The sequence below is a fragment of the Ceratotherium simum genome, chromosome 28 (assembly GCF_057802395.1).
Source record: "Ceratotherium simum simum isolate JZ-2026a chromosome 28, ASM5780239v1, whole genome shotgun sequence".
Taxonomy (NCBI): domain Eukaryota; kingdom Metazoa; phylum Chordata; class Mammalia; order Perissodactyla; family Rhinocerotidae; genus Ceratotherium; species Ceratotherium simum.
Genome location: NC_141927.1, coordinates 22,805,631 through 22,823,962, shown reverse-complemented (window position 1 = coordinate 22,823,962; position 18,332 = coordinate 22,805,631). Strand labels below are relative to the sequence as shown.

The window sequence follows — 18,332 nt, the reverse complement described above, 5'->3', positions numbered from 1 at the left end:
GACCCTTCACTCGATTCCTCTCCCTTCCCCATATGCACAATGGTACTTGAGTAGCGTTATTTTGTTGCACTGCCTAGAATCAGTTAAATAGATTCTGTTTTACTTGTCATGTATCACGAGCCTCATTTCCCATTGACCACAACCAAATGAGCTACTAAAAGTGGCAAAGAGAATGAAGAGTGTTTTATTTGGCTTCTGAAAAATTTTTTTTAAAAAGGGGAGAGAGAGGAAAGAATGAAGTGTTGAGTGAAAATACCAAATGTGGGAAAGTATCAAGTAAAGCATCATATAATTAACTCTAGGTTTAGTAAGATTGTAAGCGGAGTTGTTAATATGCTGTATCTAGTGCCTGAATTGAATATTCTACAATTTAAAAAAAAAAAGGTGTTTTTCATTTTGTGATATTCCACAACCTATTTTTTGCTTTATTTTCTGCCAGTATTCATTTGAAGTTCAACTGCATGAGTGTTGTCTGAAATGAAATATCACAGAGGCTGCAATTGAATGCTATTAAGCACTTATGACTTTCCACAATTTGTGCTCAAAACTGAGAATGATATTCGTACAGAGCTGAATGAAAACTCACTGATGGATTTCTAACCCATATGTTGACAATGCCATATCTTATCTACTCCCTAATTTCCAGGATTTAATTAAACCTGGTCTCATTTAGATGCCAGAAGATTTTTTTTAAATTATATTTCATCATTATAGAGATATACGGAACTGTTTAATTTTCCTTGTCTTCTTCTGCCTTAGTGTATTTAATCTCTTTTCTCTTGTCTTCCCCTTTCTTTTATAATTAATTATTTTGGATATTTTTCAGTGTTTTTAAAGAACTCCCTGAAACTAACGAAAGGATACAAGTATTGTGCAAATGTTTAATTCTTCAGAAATGTTTAGATATTTCTTATTAAGAGATAACTCTAATTTCCACTTATTTACAGAACAAATCTACATAAATTTCAGTTTCTTTAAATGTATGTGTTTTATTTCATTCTAAACATAGCTGCATTTAATTGGCTCAGATTTTTAAGCATTTAAATTTTATAAACATGTTTAGATTTATTTTACTAATAATAGCAGTGAATCTTGTTCAATTAAATATCTAAAATATATGTGCAAATATATATTTTATATGCTAAAGATATATGTTATAAATATATAAATGTATTTATAGTAATATCTTATTATAAATATATATTATAAAAATGTATATTTGTATATATATTTTATTTTTAGGAAAAGAAAAAAAAAGTAATTTCCCTATTGTCAGCTTGCCTGGGACAGAGTAACACTGAAAACCTAGAGCACAGCATAGCACATTCTACTGTAGCATATGCCCTCTGTTCTTTTGTAAAACAAACAGCAATAATACTTTGACACTATTACCTGTTATTTAGGGGGATTTTTCTCCCCATTTGGCTCCCACAGAGTCCATATTCTCTCACTCTCCAAGCTTTTATTCCTAGCCTTCTGTACACTAGGATGAACTATTTCTAAGTAACAGAGTTTCACTGAAGCAATAATCTAGCCAATAATCTAAAATGATATTTCTTGGTAAATATTGTGTGGCATCTGAAAAGAATAAAATTATATTTAGCATTCTAATAATGCAAATGTCTCTGCTAATGTAGCCAATGCTTCCTAATGCTGGGGCTGATGATCTTATTTGTGGTGTATCACATATTTTGTTTTGTTTTGATCCCTCTGGGGCATTTTAGTACTTGTAGGAACTCTGTAAGAGAAGAAAACCACCAGAAGCCTTAGATCAGTCACTTGTTGTTTTCATACCCCAAATAGTACATTTTCATTGAGAAGAATGTGGAAAATAGTGAATACATTGTATTTTGGATTATCTGGTTTGTTGTACCTGTAAGTGCCTTGAACTGTTAAATGTGAGTATACTGTAATTAATTGAATGCATTTAAAAAATATAAACATTTCGGTTGCATGTGTCTAGGCACTAATGGTATTTTCTGTCTCTTCCTAGTAATTTGCCTAGTGGGATTAGGCCTGGTGGTCTTCTTCTTCAGTTTTCTACTTTCAATATTTCGTTCCAAGTACCACGGCTATCCTTACAGGTAATATCATTATACTAATGTGAATGTCTTCATTTTTAACTAATAGAATAAATCCAATTTCAATGGTTAATATGTATTTAAGAATTAATATAAAGTAGCTAACTCATTCGCCAAGTGATTTTAAACTCAGTTAAGCAAGTTTTTGAGCACCTGCCATGTGTTCAGCATAGACTATACAAAGGAGATATAAGGCATGGTCCCTGTTCCCAAGCAGACTGTAGTTTCATTTTAGAGATACATATTATATGTATATTATATATGTACATATAACAAAATGGAGTTTAAGCTTTGTGGAATTCATCAAAATTTCTTCTTCTCTTGGTATGTCTATCCATCATGATTTTTATTTCATTTGCAGATTTTTTCCTCATAATCTACTATTCAGTTCTAATGAACTTTGCATCATCTTTTGAATTCTGCAAAGTTTTAGCTTTTTCAAATAAGAAAAGCCAATTTGAAAGGGAAAATTAAATGATAAAATAATCTCTGGTCACTAGAAGTTATCATAATGAATACTAAATAAGATTTTCACCAACATATTGTCATAATTGGAGGTGGGAAGATGGTGGAAATTCATTCTGAAGCCACGTTATAATAACCCAACTATACTTTTAATAAAGCACAATACAATTGATGTGCCAAACTACAGTTGTTCAGTTTATGGATTAGGCATAGATTTGCTTCTTGTGCATATTCCTCCCTCAGCTTCTCTTAAAGGAATAAATATTCTACTTTCTCTTTCTCTAGGGAGTCTAATAGCTTAACCCATCTTTCTCTCTAATGAAGAAGTAAAGGTCCTATATTTCCTTTTTCAGAGATTTTGAAGACTATTTCTGCCGAGATAGTAGAACTAGTGATATATTGATAGAAAATGAAATCTCATCATACCTTACAACCCTTCCACATATGAACTGTGCAGTTATTTTTAAGAGAATGTTTCTACATAAATTATGGCAACTATATATAGCTTTATCTGGGAGACAAAACTAATCCCATAACAGGGAGATCTGATTATGTGGTTATAACAGAAGAATAAGACTCTTCAACCCCACCTCTCTGTTTTCTCATATGGACAGAGACACACTTCCAATTCTCTTCTTTCCACACCCATTAAAAAATAAATATACTAAAGGAATGGAAGAAATACGTGTAACAGATCTGAGCTGTGAGATCATCAGCCTTAAAGCCTACCTGCAGTATAAATGGATTTTTTTAAAATGTTAGTTTTAAGGGCAATAAGAGTAATAAGAAAGGCAGGTCAAGTCTCCAGTTTTTCATTTTATTCTTGACGTTAGATAGCCAGCCAATTTTCGTTTTGAAAATATGAAATGATCAGACTAATCAAATGCAAGATTAAGTATACCCAAGAAAGATAAAGTTATGTGTTTCTCTTTCCCCTACCCTAGGATTGAGAACCACGATTCTGTATGATTTGAGCCTTAGTTTGATTTGCATGTGTTATATAATGGAATCCGTAAAAGAGTATTTCTTTTTCTCTTAAGTTTTTTATCCAGGATGCCAAAAAGACTTAAAAATTAATTCATTTCAATCTATAGCACATACAGTATGTCAAAGAAAAGGTATCTCTCTTTTTATAAAAGGTAAAGTATGGTAAGGGATGTTGTGAAATTCTTCAACCCTGTGTAGTTGACAGAAAATGGGGGAAGATAAAGAGCAAATTTCAGCTTTCCTTGTGTATCAGAGTACCCAATCACACCAGAATATTGTTCCCTGTGTAGACTGTTCTCTGACACAGCAATATAATGACTAGGAAACATAGAGAAAGGTTACGTTTCTACTGGTTCCATAGAATAATGTTACATTTGCCAGCACTGTTTTTGTTATCCTATGAAGAGTCTTTGAGTTTGTACTTTTCCAAAGCGTAGTCGTCATTCAGTATAATAACTCTTCAGTACTCTCATTCCTTACCAGGAGTAAACGTATAAATCACCCAGGAAGCTTTTCAAATACATATCCTAGGCCTCACACTAGATATACTTAGTAAGCTGTTCTGAACCACAGTACATGCTTGCTTATGTCTTTATGAACATAGCGTTGAACAGGCTTACTGTGTAACCAGTTCCACGCCCTTATCAAGGCCCCACCAGGCTGAACAAGGAATGGGCTTGCCATCAGCTGGCCTCATGGGGCTGGAAATGTAGATGAAATCTCTTGTTAGAAGTCAGAGGTAGAAATCATGCCCAAGAGTAGTTTGTGAATATGAAATTTGACATAGTTATGTGAAAACCCATAAAAAGGAGCTGCCAAAAAACAGAATCAGAACAGAGCCTAGCACAGAAGCTTGGGAAACCAGGTGTGCTAAGAGTGTTACATGGTCCTGTAGAGAAATGGAAGGCAGGATTCTGGTGTTGCAATAGCTCTTCCGAGCTCTCTCTCTCCTTTGCTGTGCTATTTCATGACTCAATTATTCAACTATTCCACTGTCCAATTTAAATAATTATTTTGGTTTAATTATCTCTTCCAATATCACATTAAAGCTTTCTACTATTTCTCTTCAGCCTCTTGAGAACATTAATTTTTCTCTGCTTTTCTGCATTCTGTCTTTTCCATGGATGTAGAGGTGAATTATTTGTCCAGCTTCCATAATCCTTATAGCACTGAGATCATCCCTTTCTGATCATTCATACCCAAATGCTCGTGCTTTGTCAGGTTTATAGGATATATGTTCCCTTCATTAAGTTTACACCATCCCTCTGAGCTGGCAAAATATGGTTTAGGGGAGCATTATGAACAAAAAAATACCAATTTTTCGTTTGAAAATTTTTATTCCCTTTTATTAGCCTAGTACATGGATATATGCTAAAGTTACCTTAGTAATGGTAAATACTGCTGAGTTTTGTTTTTATTCCACCATATCCTTTTCCTTCAGAATAAGGTTTTTGTTGCTCAGAAATTTTATCAGTTCCCTTGTGAATGATCATGGTAATAAATAGATGATAAACACCAAGAGCACGTGTTACTAGAAGGACTGCAGAGAATATATGCCAGAGATTTGGATAAATCCTGAGCTAAATTCTAAAAACCTGACAGTACACGGGAAAAAATCTACATCTATACCACTAGTTCACTGGAGAAAAAGCAAAGGTGATGGCAAAGTGAAAGTAAGAGAGGGAATAAATGAAAGAAAGGAAGAGAGAAATAATTCTGAGAAGAGTTGAAAGGTGAGATGTTGATGAAGAAGTGGGAGACCTTTTCCCACTGAATTATCCTATAGGAGCAGGTTGGTCAATTATGAACATAACACCACATTCTTAAGGAACACGTTGTATTCCCAGAAGCATATATCTAGGAAACCAGCATTATAGTACTTGACAAAAAACAAACAAACCTTGATCAAAGCAGATAAAGGCAGTTTGTAGGGAAGGAGATACAGGACACCATCATTCTAGGAAAAGGAAAACCTGCAGAACATATTCCAGAAGGTATGTCCTGGCTTGAGTACTTGTGAAAAGACATTTGTGCATGTCCATCTTTAAAAGAGAGTTAGACCATTCTATATTGAATCATAAACCCTGGGGACCAAGAGCGAAATCAATCCAATTGTTTGTGACAGACAGACATTGAAGAATAATTTCTCAACCAAGACCATATCCTTGCCTTTGAGATGAGCTGCAAGGACAAATATACATTGTTCTTCAAAAAGAATGGAAAAACCTCCCACTTCTACCTACTTTAGATAATCCCTGTGCTTTGGATAATACTCTACAGATATCCCTTAATGAAGATGCAGATTTGAAGAGAACACCATCTGCTAATTTAAAAATCACCTTTAGCCAGCGGCTTTATCTCCAACACTTTGCAAAGTATGTACTTGCTTGGGTGTAATGCGTCTGCGTTTTGTGACTATTGATGTCTTCCTTTGAAATTTCTGTGAATTATAACTTTTGTACCAAGAAATACCACTGATCCACAGAACTATGTCCAGAATTATCTTTAAATTAATTTTTTCATTATTTCCTTATGATTTTGAATTCTGTTTAATCTGCAACCTTTAATTTCTTCTATATAGAGTGATCTTTTTGTTTTTTATTCATTTGTTTTTATTTTAATCTTACACCTCACAAAACCATAAACATTTTTGCACATCATCATATTTTTTTAGTATTTCACACTGCTATTTTTTTTGGTCAATCTGTGTACCTGCTGAAGGGAATAAAAGTCTATTTTAAATGTTTATCCTATTCCTTTACATTTTCCCCACATGTTAGTCTTAAGGATTTTTTCTAGTATTGATGTGTTTCACACCATCATTAAATTCTCCCAGATTGTCTTTTCAGTTTCAATAAGCGGGCTTTCCTGATTTAAATCTCTGATCTGCTTGTTACGAGCTTTGTCACCTTGGACAAGTTACTTTTCTAAACCTTAGTTTTCTCATTTGTCAATGGAAAAAATTTTACATACTTCGTTTGACTATTGTAAGGATTACATGAGAGAATGCAAGTCACTTAGCACATTGCCTAGTACATGGTAAACGGCACATAGTATCAATTAATAAATGTTTGATACTAATTATTATCATTAATTCTGATATAAAGATTTTAAGCTCATTTATATTTAGTCTACTTTTTTCTAAACAGGATTTTTCTTAACACTGAAGGTTAGGTAACTGTTGCTTTATGTTTGCATGAGTCAGTCGAGTGAAGGATAGATTTCTCTGAACCTTTTGATGAACTTAATTGGGCTCCTGAGTCCCTTGAAACTACCAGTGAAATATCAAGATTATTAAGAATTTGATCTAATTACCATCTCAGCCATAGTTCAGAGAATAATTTTATTCCAGTGGTAGCACTGAATTCATTTTGTATATTAAAGAAAAATTAATGTTAAGGCTTGTTCCTCTTTCTCAGAAGAGCAAAGTTCACGTAGAGATACATAATCATCTTCACTTACGGGTAATTACTTCCCCAGTATTTTCCAGTAACACATTTTGACTCTCAAAAATTTTCTTCAGAAAATTTTATAAAATTATTTATGACACATCAAGTCTCTAGTTTAGTAGAAAAATAACATGAAATATTCTATATTAATTCTATCACTTTCTTCCTGTTTATCAGACTCTTTAGTTATCTTAGAGAGATAGTGTGGTAGAATGGAAAAATAATATTTAGAATCAGAAAACCTGAGTTCAAGTTCCATATATAGTTTTGTGTGTAGTTCAGAGCTCTGGCTCTGCAGTCACACAAGGCTGAGTTTGGATCTTAGCTTCTCTCTTCACTAACTTTGGGACTTGGAGTTAGTTACTTAACTTCTCTGAGTCTCATTTTTCCTCACCTCTAAAATAGTGGTTTTATGGGGTTGGAGACAGTCTTGATTGTTAAATTTGTCTCATTTCTGTATCTTTTGCCAAGATATTTAACTTTGTTAAGCCTGTTTCTTCACCTGTAAACTTGGTATAATAATACTTATATCTGAATTTTGTGGGGATAAATTATATAATCGATTTGTAGTGCCTGAACTGTAGTGGGTTCTCAATAAATATTAATTCCTTCCCCTACTTCTTACCTGCACTAGACATTTTAGCACGTGATTATTCGGTAGCATCTACTGCATTACATTTTTCATTAAGTATTCATATATAACTGTTTCGTGTGTTGAAGTCTTTTCCATTCTAGAATATTCTAAGGTATTTTGGAGAAGGATCCTTGAAAATACCTTTTTTATATCTCCAAAGTGCGGTGCACATAGCAGGTGCTCTTCATAGACTTGTTAACTGTGTTTACTCAAGAACATTTCTTGTTTGTTCCTTATCTAAATGCAACAGGAACCATTAAGATAGAAACATAGTGAAGAGAACAGTACTGGTTTGCCACATTGCACAACTCCAGAAGGTGGAATTCACATCAAATGACACCCCATGGAGTTGTCGGGTTGTTCCACACACCTAAAGGGGTATGTGGTGTGTGGAAAGATAATTATTCCAGAGACCTGAGCTCTAAAGATACTTATTGCAACCTCAAATTGATTCTGAGTAGGCTGGCATCAAAAAACAGAAAAATAAAAATATATATTAATTAAGCTTACAATGGACATAGAAACTATCTTCCATTGTCTTAAAAAGATACTTTAATTCATGATGTCCTTGGTTATTTTGAGACATGATGAATAACAACAAAAAAATGGATTGACATTCAGTAAGGGAAAGTACAGAATAACAGCTAGAAATGAAAGACATTCATATGAATTTTGAGAAAAGTGTGATAGCGAACAAGCACAGCAAGGCAAAAAATCCCAGGATGTACGGTGTCTAGCAATATCACGTTCATTTCTACATCTTAGCTGTAGATCGTTCATCTGCAGGGAAAATATAAAACACAGTCTTGAGCTGTACAATTGGAAAAATAATATAGAAATGGTGTGGCGATCAACCCACTATACATATCACTGATAAGAACTTCTCTGGGATTGCCTTTCTCATGCTGAGTTCCAGGTTTGAAGAATGACTAAAGGACCGAAGATTTAGAGATGATTTAGAGAAGAGCTGGAGTGTTATGAAGGCACCATTGTCTATCCCCGATCTTACCTAGATAAGAATGCAGTGCTCAATCTTGTAATAATATTGTACAAATGGAAATTGAATCTCAAGGACTATTTTTTCCATATTGTTGTATTTCATTGTGGTGTATTGGAAAGTGATCTGGACTTTGAGTGAGAAGATGTGATTTGGACCATGGCACTTTAAAACTGTAACCTCAGGCAAGTCTTTTAATCTTCTCTGAGCCTCAGTTTTCCTCATCTTTCAAATAACGACCATGATATTTATCTCATAAGTAAGAAAAGTTATAGCAAACTATTGTTTTACAAATGTAAGGTGACCTTTAACTGTGAGATCTCATATTCCAGTCTTATGCTATTGTACTTAGCTGCTACAGGGACAAGTCCTCAGACGAAAATTTTTAGCACTAAACTTGGACCCATGGAATTAACTATTTGATAAACAGTATGTATTTTAAACAATAATGTTCATATTCATGCATATGCCCTCCACTCCACAGAGTATAATTCCACGTGGTTACTTCTCTGTTTTATCACTTTAGAGGGGAAAGCGGAACGAAAACAGTTGACAGAAATATGTTTAATTCTTCATACGAAAAAATGTAATCAAATCCCTTTTCCCACTAACACACAATGTAAACCTTAATATCCCAGATAATAAAACAAAATACAAGTCTTCTAAACATGTACTAAAAATTTTTTTTTTAAATCAACATTTGATAATTTCAGAAATAGATACTAGGGACCTCCACCTAAATCCAAAGTAATTTTTGTAGAAAATTCTGTATCCACGTTTTTTGATTTTGCATGCACATTCCAACCCCTTAAACGTCTGAAGACATAGTCTGAGCAGACATATACCTCAAAAGTAGCTCTCTCATAGGGTTATTTCCATTGTGGAAACACAACTTTCTTACTCTGGCAGAAACTCCACCATGTAGCAACCCATTGAAACCAGGAAAAGACTAGGAAACCCCTGTGATCTAGAAGAGTTCTCTGTTCTTTACCTAACCCCCAACCTTACCCTACATACTAGCTATATTGTTCTTTTTCCCCCTAGACCTAGAATCCATGTTTCTGACCATGCCTACTTATTAATAATCATATTATCAAAACTCTTACTAAATGTCCCTCTCCGTGTAGGCTGTTGTAGAGAAGTAGCCTTAGCAGTAGTTGGACTTCACAGCCGTTATCTTGTGTGACTATAGATTAGAAAGGTTTCCACTCCCAAAGATCTCTTTCTGTACTCCTAATAAAGTCCTGAATTTCTTTAGCCCTTTTTTTAGATGATTTACTTCAGACTTGAAGACTTTTCTGGGTTCAGTAATCTATTACAAAGAAGAGAGCCTCAGGGCTTTTGGCTAAAGAGTCCAGCTAACAGCCATGATGTATTTCTCCCTTGCATCTCCTTAGAATACTTAGGAATATAGAGTAAAGCTTAAAAAATCCTAAGAACAGTGAATCATTGAGTTCTACTAACTACAAGGCCAATGGAACAGAAGTGGAAATTCAACTAGTGGCCTATCCATGCTCTAGTAAAGAAGCAAGGCTTTTCCTCCCTTTTGCACTTTTTTTGGATATCAAAACAAAATGTGAGCAGCTGCTCCTTAACCACATAGATGATTTCTGTGAGGCAGTGCTGTTATGTAACCGTTACATCTCCCTGACTCCTTCCCCAGTTTGAGAACAGGAAGTAAGAACAATACACGAGAAAATTCTCTCCAGCTGAAGATCTCAGTAGAGAATTTAACCAGCTCCCAACTGGACAGAATTCATTCATTCAAGGGCACTGTGTACTTCCGTTTTTTTTTTTTTTTTAAACACTGAGAACAGATAGAGTAACTAATTCAAGATAAGTAAAAACAAAAAACAAAACACAAACCACTATTTGGTGCGTGTTCAGCTATTTCACAGGAAGAGAAAAGGAACAAACATGCTCCACATATAATACGGGTCTCCAGTGACCACCCAGTAACCAAATGGAGAGGTCTCTGCTCACTCTGCAACCCTCAATACCTCTCTGGCACTTGAGTTGACCAGCTTGTCTTTGAAATGTTTTACCCTAGATTTTGTAACGTGACACTCTTACACCTTCCTTTTTCCTTTTAGATTACTTCTCAGTCCAAATAATCGTATCAAATCCTGACCTTTCTCCTGAAATCTAGGACTAGACCTCAATACCACATTACCACCTCACCCTCAACATGTCCAAAACCAGCCTCATCTCTGCTCCCCCCCGTTTCTCCCCTTCTCCCCGTTTTCCCTAAGACACTGTTCTTCCAGTCATACAAGATAGAAACCTTGGAGTCTTTTGGGCCTCCATACTTTCTGTTCCCACTGCTGCTCTCTTAATTGAGGTACACAGTATTTTTTTTTCAGACTATCACCTAGCCTCTTGACTTATCTCCCTACGTATAGTCATTATCTTCCATAAGCCATTACTCATTCTAGATGAATGCAGAATTATTTTAAGATATGTACAGCTTATGTTGCTTCTTCATCAAAATCCATTAATAGCTAACAAGAAAGAGGAGGAACTTAATACATGTTCTTCTAGAAGATATAGATAAGCAAAATGAAGAAAATAAAATTTTCATAATCCTAACACCCAGGTTATCAATGTCAACAGTTGGGCTTGCATATGTTTTGACCCTAGGAAAGGATTATACTGTACAGATTTTGTAGGCTGCTTTTTTTCTTTCCTACGTCGTGAGCATATTTCAGTGCCCTTAACTATTCTTCTACAATATGTTTTCGCTAGCTATGTAAGAATTCCATTGTATAAATCACCTTAAATTCTTTTAAGTTTGGTTCCATCTGTCTCTTCTGTTTCTTTTTATACTATAGCCTTCAGTGACCCTGTGGTTTAGTGCAGGAGTCAGCTGCCACTGCCCGTGGGCCGAATCTAGCCCACTGCCCATTTGTGTGCCACATAAACTAAGAATGGTTTGAACAGTTTTAAATCGTTGCAAAAAAAGAAAAAGAAAAACTGAATATTTTGTGACGTGAAAATTATACAAAATTCAAATTTTAGTGTCCATGAGTAAAGTTTTATTAGAGCAGATCCAGATTTATTTATGTATTGTCTGTGGCTGCTTTTGTACTCCAACAGCTTAGTTGAGTCATTTCACCAGAGACCTGTGGCCCACGAAGTTTAAAATAGTTACTTTCTGTCCTTTTACAGCAAGTGTGCTGACTCCTGGTTTAGCCAGACTGGACACAACACTTCATGTCTACTTTGATACCTTTCTGCAATCAGCTCCTTCAGCCTAGGCTGCTATCCTTTCATTCCACCTGTTCTCAAAGTCAGGGTTTTGCTTTGTTGGCTTGTTTTGGAATTCCTATAACACTTTGACTTGCCATCATATCAAGTATGTCACAGTATTATACTTATTTGTATCCGGTTCTTTCTCGCCTATAGAAAAGAAACATAAGGGCCATGACTATCAATTGTTCCATTGCTTGCGCAATCCTTCCACGCACAATGTCCTTCTACACAATAATCAATAAGTCTTTGTTGAATCCTGATTGAAACTGGCTTTTTTTGGGCCTGAATTTGAGAAAATAGCTACCACTTTAAATAGCATACCTCTAGGAAGACTTATTTTGAATTTCAAATAAGAAACTTGCTAATGAACTTTTAGGACATCACTCCTCAGCAAGTCAAGGACTGCATTTTTATCTAAATCCTGAATGTTTGCCATTGTGAGGGAGCAATTAGGAGAGAGCCACACTTAGAGAAGTGGAGATCTTTTATCCCCTTCCTTCTTTCTATCCACAGTGTCCCTCTGCATCCCTGATGTACTTTAAGGAGTAATCAAGTTACACAGACTAGAAGGGAATATTTGCATCCCCTTAGTCTAGGAGAAGGAGTAGCTTCTGGAGCGTATTGGGCTGAGTCTGGCTTGCTATCTAATATCCCTGTGTACAATTCACTACCCTTGCCAAAGAGCCTACATCTTATATTGCTATCTGAGTTAAAGTTGGCCATGCATGTATTCACTTCAAAATAAGCCAGTCTCGGTAGTCAGCGTTATGCATGTGTAGACTACCATAAACTATGAGATCATGACAGAGTGGGGAGAGAACTCCAGACAGAAGTTGATGGTGGCACCCAAGGCAGCCTCCCTCTGAGGAAACAGACTGTGGCACCCAAGGCAGCCTCCCTCTGAGGAAACAGACTGCAACATTGAAAAGTACATTCCAAATAAGAGGAATATATTCAGTTTTTACTATTCGACAGTTTTTAAGTATGATATAAAAGCATTTTATACTTTATTATGATAAACATTATTAGGAAAGATAATATCCAAGCACTGCTAGAAGCATAGATCTATGAGAACTGTGAGATTATACATCAGAATTATTAGACACGTAAATGTGAAAAGGAAAAAAAATATGTCAGACTGATAGACAGGAATGAGGGACTAATCTCTTGAGTGATAAGATCAATATAAAACATTCATACTGGAACACACCTTGGACATTTAATATTTATATCATGAAAATAAAAGATCAAATATGAACTATTGAATGATTACCTAGAGAATAAAAGTTCATACGTTTCTAAGAAACATTTTAACAAAATGTTGACACTTTTGTGCTTCACGTCTTTCCAGCGTTGTGAACAAACACTTGTAAAGAAGTTTTTATAACTTTTTATGAAAAAGATTAAATGTAAAAGAATAGGAAGTACTGTTAGATTCATCCTTTATTATAGGAAAATTAATAGATGATCAGCTCAAAATTAAATATATGTCATTTCATAATGAGATATAAACAAAAGATTGTTGTAACAGCATTTTTTTTTCTTTTTTTGTTTTTTTCTGTGAGGAAGATCAGCCTTGAGCTAACATCTGTTGCCAATCCTCCTCTTTTTGCTGAGGAAGATTGGCCCTGGGCTAACATCCATGCCCATCTTCCTCTACTTTATATGGGACGCTGCCACAGCATGGCTTGATAAGCGGTGCATAGGTCCACGCCCGGGATCCGAACCTGCGAATCCTGGGCTGCCGAAGAGGAGTGCTACACCACGGGCGGCCCCGTAACAGCTTTCTTTAAATAATAAAGTATTTCAATTTTGAAAAACCCCTAGCATGAACAAATAATGTGGTAACTAAGAATTCTTAGTCTATTTTAATATTAAGAAAATACAAAGATCCTTTTACTCTGTGAATGTAGCAACATCTGAAAATCATAGAGCCTTTTTAACCTTTCTAGCTGCAAAAAGTTAGGAAGTATAAAATGATCATAAAAGGTCATATTACTGTTTTTGCTTTTGTGGTGGTAATATTTTTAGCAATGATAAAAAGTGATCTTTAGTGCCCCATAGCTTGAAATGTTCAGACCAGTCCTTTAAAAAAAAAGAAAAACTACAAATCCTCAGTTTCTTCAAGTTATAATTTTTCCAAGTTTAATTACAGTTTATAATACTTCATGATCATTTTTTTTCATTAACCCTCATTCTTCAGTTAGCTTTATCTTAAAGGCAAGCTCACCATGGAAGACAGGACATGCCAAGGAGTTCATCTACAAGTGACACATCTATCTGCTTTGCCATCAGTGTTGCTAAGGGTTATGTAGATTGAAGGGCAGCTTTAGCTTAATGCTCTGAGGAAGGTTACTGCTGGCCTTCTTCATGGAGGTGCTCACCCTTGCAGTACATCATTCTTCACTGGTTATCATCAGAAATAGAAGCAATGTCTTGCTGTGTCTAGATAGATATTAGCACATGATTTTTGTGTTTTACTGTAATAATTTCTCAGAAACAGATACAGAGTAATTGTTTTAGTTTGTACTGCATAATTTATATTTTATTTTTTATCTAATATATATTTTAAATATGTATTATGTATAAATATGCATAATGTTTTACAATATATATTTTAAAATATATATTTACTTTTAGCACCTAGTATCACCAGAATCATAAAATATTAGCACTGGAGAGAACTTTGGAGAGCATCCAAAACAAGCATTCTTTTCACTAATGAGGAAACCGAGGTTCAGAAAGACGAAGCAGTGTATGCCTAGGGTATTATAATTTACACATCCAAATATTAAACTCACTAGTTTGAACAGTTTTCCAATTACATGGCTTTTCAACTACAATAACCACTAATTTCATTTTTGTTTTAACATTTAGTTAAAAATTGACTTGTCTCTGGTTGTCCTACAAAGTTATCTTATGTTGTCAAGACTTAAAAAAACATGCCACAAGTTAGTAGAAAGGTACAAATATCAGACAAAGGCTTAGTAAGTGTTCTTTAAATTGACTTACCATTTTACAAACAAACTTCTGTTCGTAAGTTTCTTTGCTTAGGGAAGAAAAGTAGTTACCTTTTATTTCTGTATGTACAAGCATCTATTTGTGATGTTTCATCAGAATCTGATGACACTGACTTATGTATACATTCTTTTTGGCTGTTCAATATAATGAAATTATACATTTCATTAAAAATATCGTGTTTATTTTATGTAAATAAACTAATTATAGATTGAATGATGAGAAAAATATTTTCTTTAGGACATTGAAACTACCCACTTCAAATATTTGTTTCAATCCATTCCCTTTATTTCCTCTACTTTGCCAGTTTAAATGCTGATTTAGCTATTGGTCTAGCCAACAATGAGAGTGGCTCACAGAAATAGGATATTTTACCCAGACTTAAACACCACACGTTCAAGTTCTTATATGCATCTTCTCACACCCCCGACCCATTCTCACTACAAGCCTGACCCCATTACAAGAGCTAGTTCAGAGAAATTGCCCTGATAAAAATTAGAATGAGGTGAATTAATATAATTATGACATTTTTATGTTATATTTGCATGTACTAATTTAGAATGAAATCAAAAACATATTGTGCTTTCCTTATTTTCAGCACATAATTTTCTTTCTTTTTCAGCTTTTTAATTAAATGAAGCCAAATGGGATTTGCATAAAGTGAATGTTTACCATGAAGATGAAGTGTTCCTGACATCCTAGTTTGTATTCTTGAGTTCATTTCCTTGTGGATTGTGACGATCTAGCTTATGCTTGTATAATTTTTTAAAATGTCAGTTTTCCTAGTAAATTTAACTCATAGAAATGGACAGTTAACTTTAATATTAGCGCTGGAAAGAACAAAGGAAACAGTGAAGTGTTTTCAAGCATATTATATTCAGTGTATGCTATAGGATTGAAATAAAAAAATGTAATTCTGAATTCATGTTTTAGAACTGTTCGCTCATTAGTAAAGAAAGTCACATTGTTAGTGAGGGAAAACTATGAAATGTATGTTAAAGAATTCTTGGGGTTGTACAGAGATAAGGTATATGCATGAAAATATGTCATGTGCTGAAAAATTATGCTTACTGCAGTTTCAGTTATAGAGGACGTGTATGGTTACAAATAGTGTTTTGTTCTTATTAATCATAACTAGATAAGAGTGTATAGGACAGGGAGCTGGATGAATAGTACCTACAACTTGGATGCCTAACCTGGGAAATGGAACTTATTCCCAGGATATAATTCTAAAGCATGACTAAATCAACATACCTTAAAGGCATCAGGCAAGGAAGCAACATACCAGAACTAGGAATTAATTCTTCTCCAACTTTAGAAGTGTCATCCAGGAATCCAGACTTAAAACTACAAAAGTAATCCACTATAGCCATTTTCCCCTTGTGTTGTATGGAGGAAACTTGCCATCAAAACCACATTCCCTGAATCTAGATAAAAGCTAGTTATCCTGATACGAGTGAGTGACTCAATGAAGCTTTCTTGAAAACCAAATATAGGAGTCTAAACATTGTTATGTTTGTATATCTTGTTTTAGTTTATAAAGCACTTTCGTGTATGTTATGGTATTTGTTCTTCACAACAACTCTGTAAATTAGACAGGAAATGCAAATTTTGTCTGACTTGTACAAGTATTAGAAGGGGAAAGCCAAAAAGAATAAAAAATAGAGCATGTAACCTGGGCTTTCAAACTCTCAAACCTGAATTTTTATTTTCTGTGGTGCTACCCAAAGAAGAATTTAGAAACACAATTATTTAGGCAGTTCAATAAACTTTGTTTTTCTCCATTTTTTCAGACTTTGTGATCTAATTTTCACTAAGATCTGAATAATAGACCATGGAGAACTTTGTTAGTTGGGAGTTCCAGCTGTGTAGAATCAAACAGGAACCAGGTGTACATTCACTAAATTTATTTATTTTATCTATGAAATGGAATAAAGAATGGTAAATATAAAAGCCTACAGGGGCATATTAAGTTAAATCCCAGGGCAATATGTGTACTAGCAGGAAAAAAGCTATCTTTTCAAAACATGATGATAGTCAGTGAAAATTATATAATAATTCAGAATTATGTTAACCTTATCACATATTCCCAAATCTGTTATTAAAAATCACAATTCCTCTATTTCGTGTTCAAAGATTGATAAATTTAGTGTTGGAATGGCATTTATGGAAAAACAATGCATGATCATGTAATCATTTGTTTAATCCCTCTTCCTACATAGCACTTGACCTGTAAATCTTACTCTATTGAGCATGTTTACATTTTCAAAAGTCCATTCAGAACAGATATTACAATTGGAGTTTGAGGCCAAATTTAACAAATAAACATTTTTTTATTAATTATAATTAACTTTTGTTTGTCCCCTTAAAGCTCGAAATTCTTATCTTCCAGTTAGTGTGCAATTGATTAAATATTAACAACACACATCTAATCTCTCTATAAAGCTTAATAGTATTTAATCATAACCAATCATGACCGTAGTTCTCAGAGACTATGACCAAGGTAAGGAGAATTCTGCTATCCCAGATTAGTAAAAGTTTTCTAGCCTAAATTATATAATTTCCTCTGAACATTAAATATATGCCAACTAGAAAAACAATTTTTTTTCAGAATTTCATAGTTCAAAAAGCTGTAGCTTCTCTGTAGACAATTGTTGCATCAGGGAAGTGATTCTAGAGAGAAATAAATTGCCTCAAGATAAGTTGTTACTGGAAAGTGCTACAGGCAAAAGAAAGAATGGCTCAAGTGTAGTTTGCTTTCAGAATGTAGCATGTGCAAAATCACATACATAGTATATGATCTTTACCTTTGCCAACCAATTTAAATTGAAAATTTATACATACAAAAGATTGTATGTGGTATGTTATATTTTGTGTTTCAATGTCACTTTTCAACCAGACTCACTGCATCAAAGACCCCCTTAAAAACAATATGTTTAACAATCTCCAGATAAAATAAAAAGAATTACTTTTCTACTCAGTTGAAGAGAAAAATCCTAATATAAAATTCCACGTTAAAGGAGTTTCATTTTATAACATCTGATGAATAACATTGCATTTTGCTCAGCGTACTGGTCCTTGCATTAGATATTCACATTAGATAGCCCAATAGTGTTGTATGTTTACTGTGATTTTCTTTTGCACATAAAGTAAAATCCCTTGTCAATTAAAATTCAGCAAGCATGCTGATTTGGGGAGATTAGATCTTGTAACCATAGAGCTTGACAAGTATTCCCTTTCTTGCTATTATAAGAACATCCCTTAGGGTACATGAAGGGAGTGGTTATTCTAAATAAGGCATGATATATTATTTTGAGATGAATGACATTAAACATTGTATTTTAAGAAGGACTGATGACAGGGGCAAACACATTAGCTACAGCATCTAGGGACCAAACATTTGAATGGACCCTTGGAGACCTAATGTTCCTCAGAGTCCACAGAGCTTA

At 34.3% G+C, this 18,332-nt stretch overlaps 1 protein-coding gene across 6 annotated transcripts in view; it reads left to right on the top strand.

Annotated features, from left to right (window-relative positions):
- Window positions 1-16,667, top strand: part of TUSC3 (tumor suppressor candidate 3) — a 255,626-nt gene extending 238,959 nt beyond the window's left edge. For 3 of the 6 annotated variants that reach the window (XR_015548829.1, XR_015548828.1, XR_015548830.1), the window contains 3 exons: window positions 1,994-2,084; window positions 5,814-5,908; window positions 15,506-16,667. Coding sequence is in view for 3 of the 6 variants with exons in the window: in XM_087418453.1 (XP_087274579.1) it covers window positions 1,994-2,084; window positions 8,736-8,754 (110 nt within the window). In the remaining 3 variants the exon portion in view is untranslated. The other 3 variants (XM_087418453.1, XM_087418454.1, XM_087418455.1) reach the window with 3 other exon arrangements.
- Window positions 16,668-18,332: the final 1,665 nt, after the last annotated feature.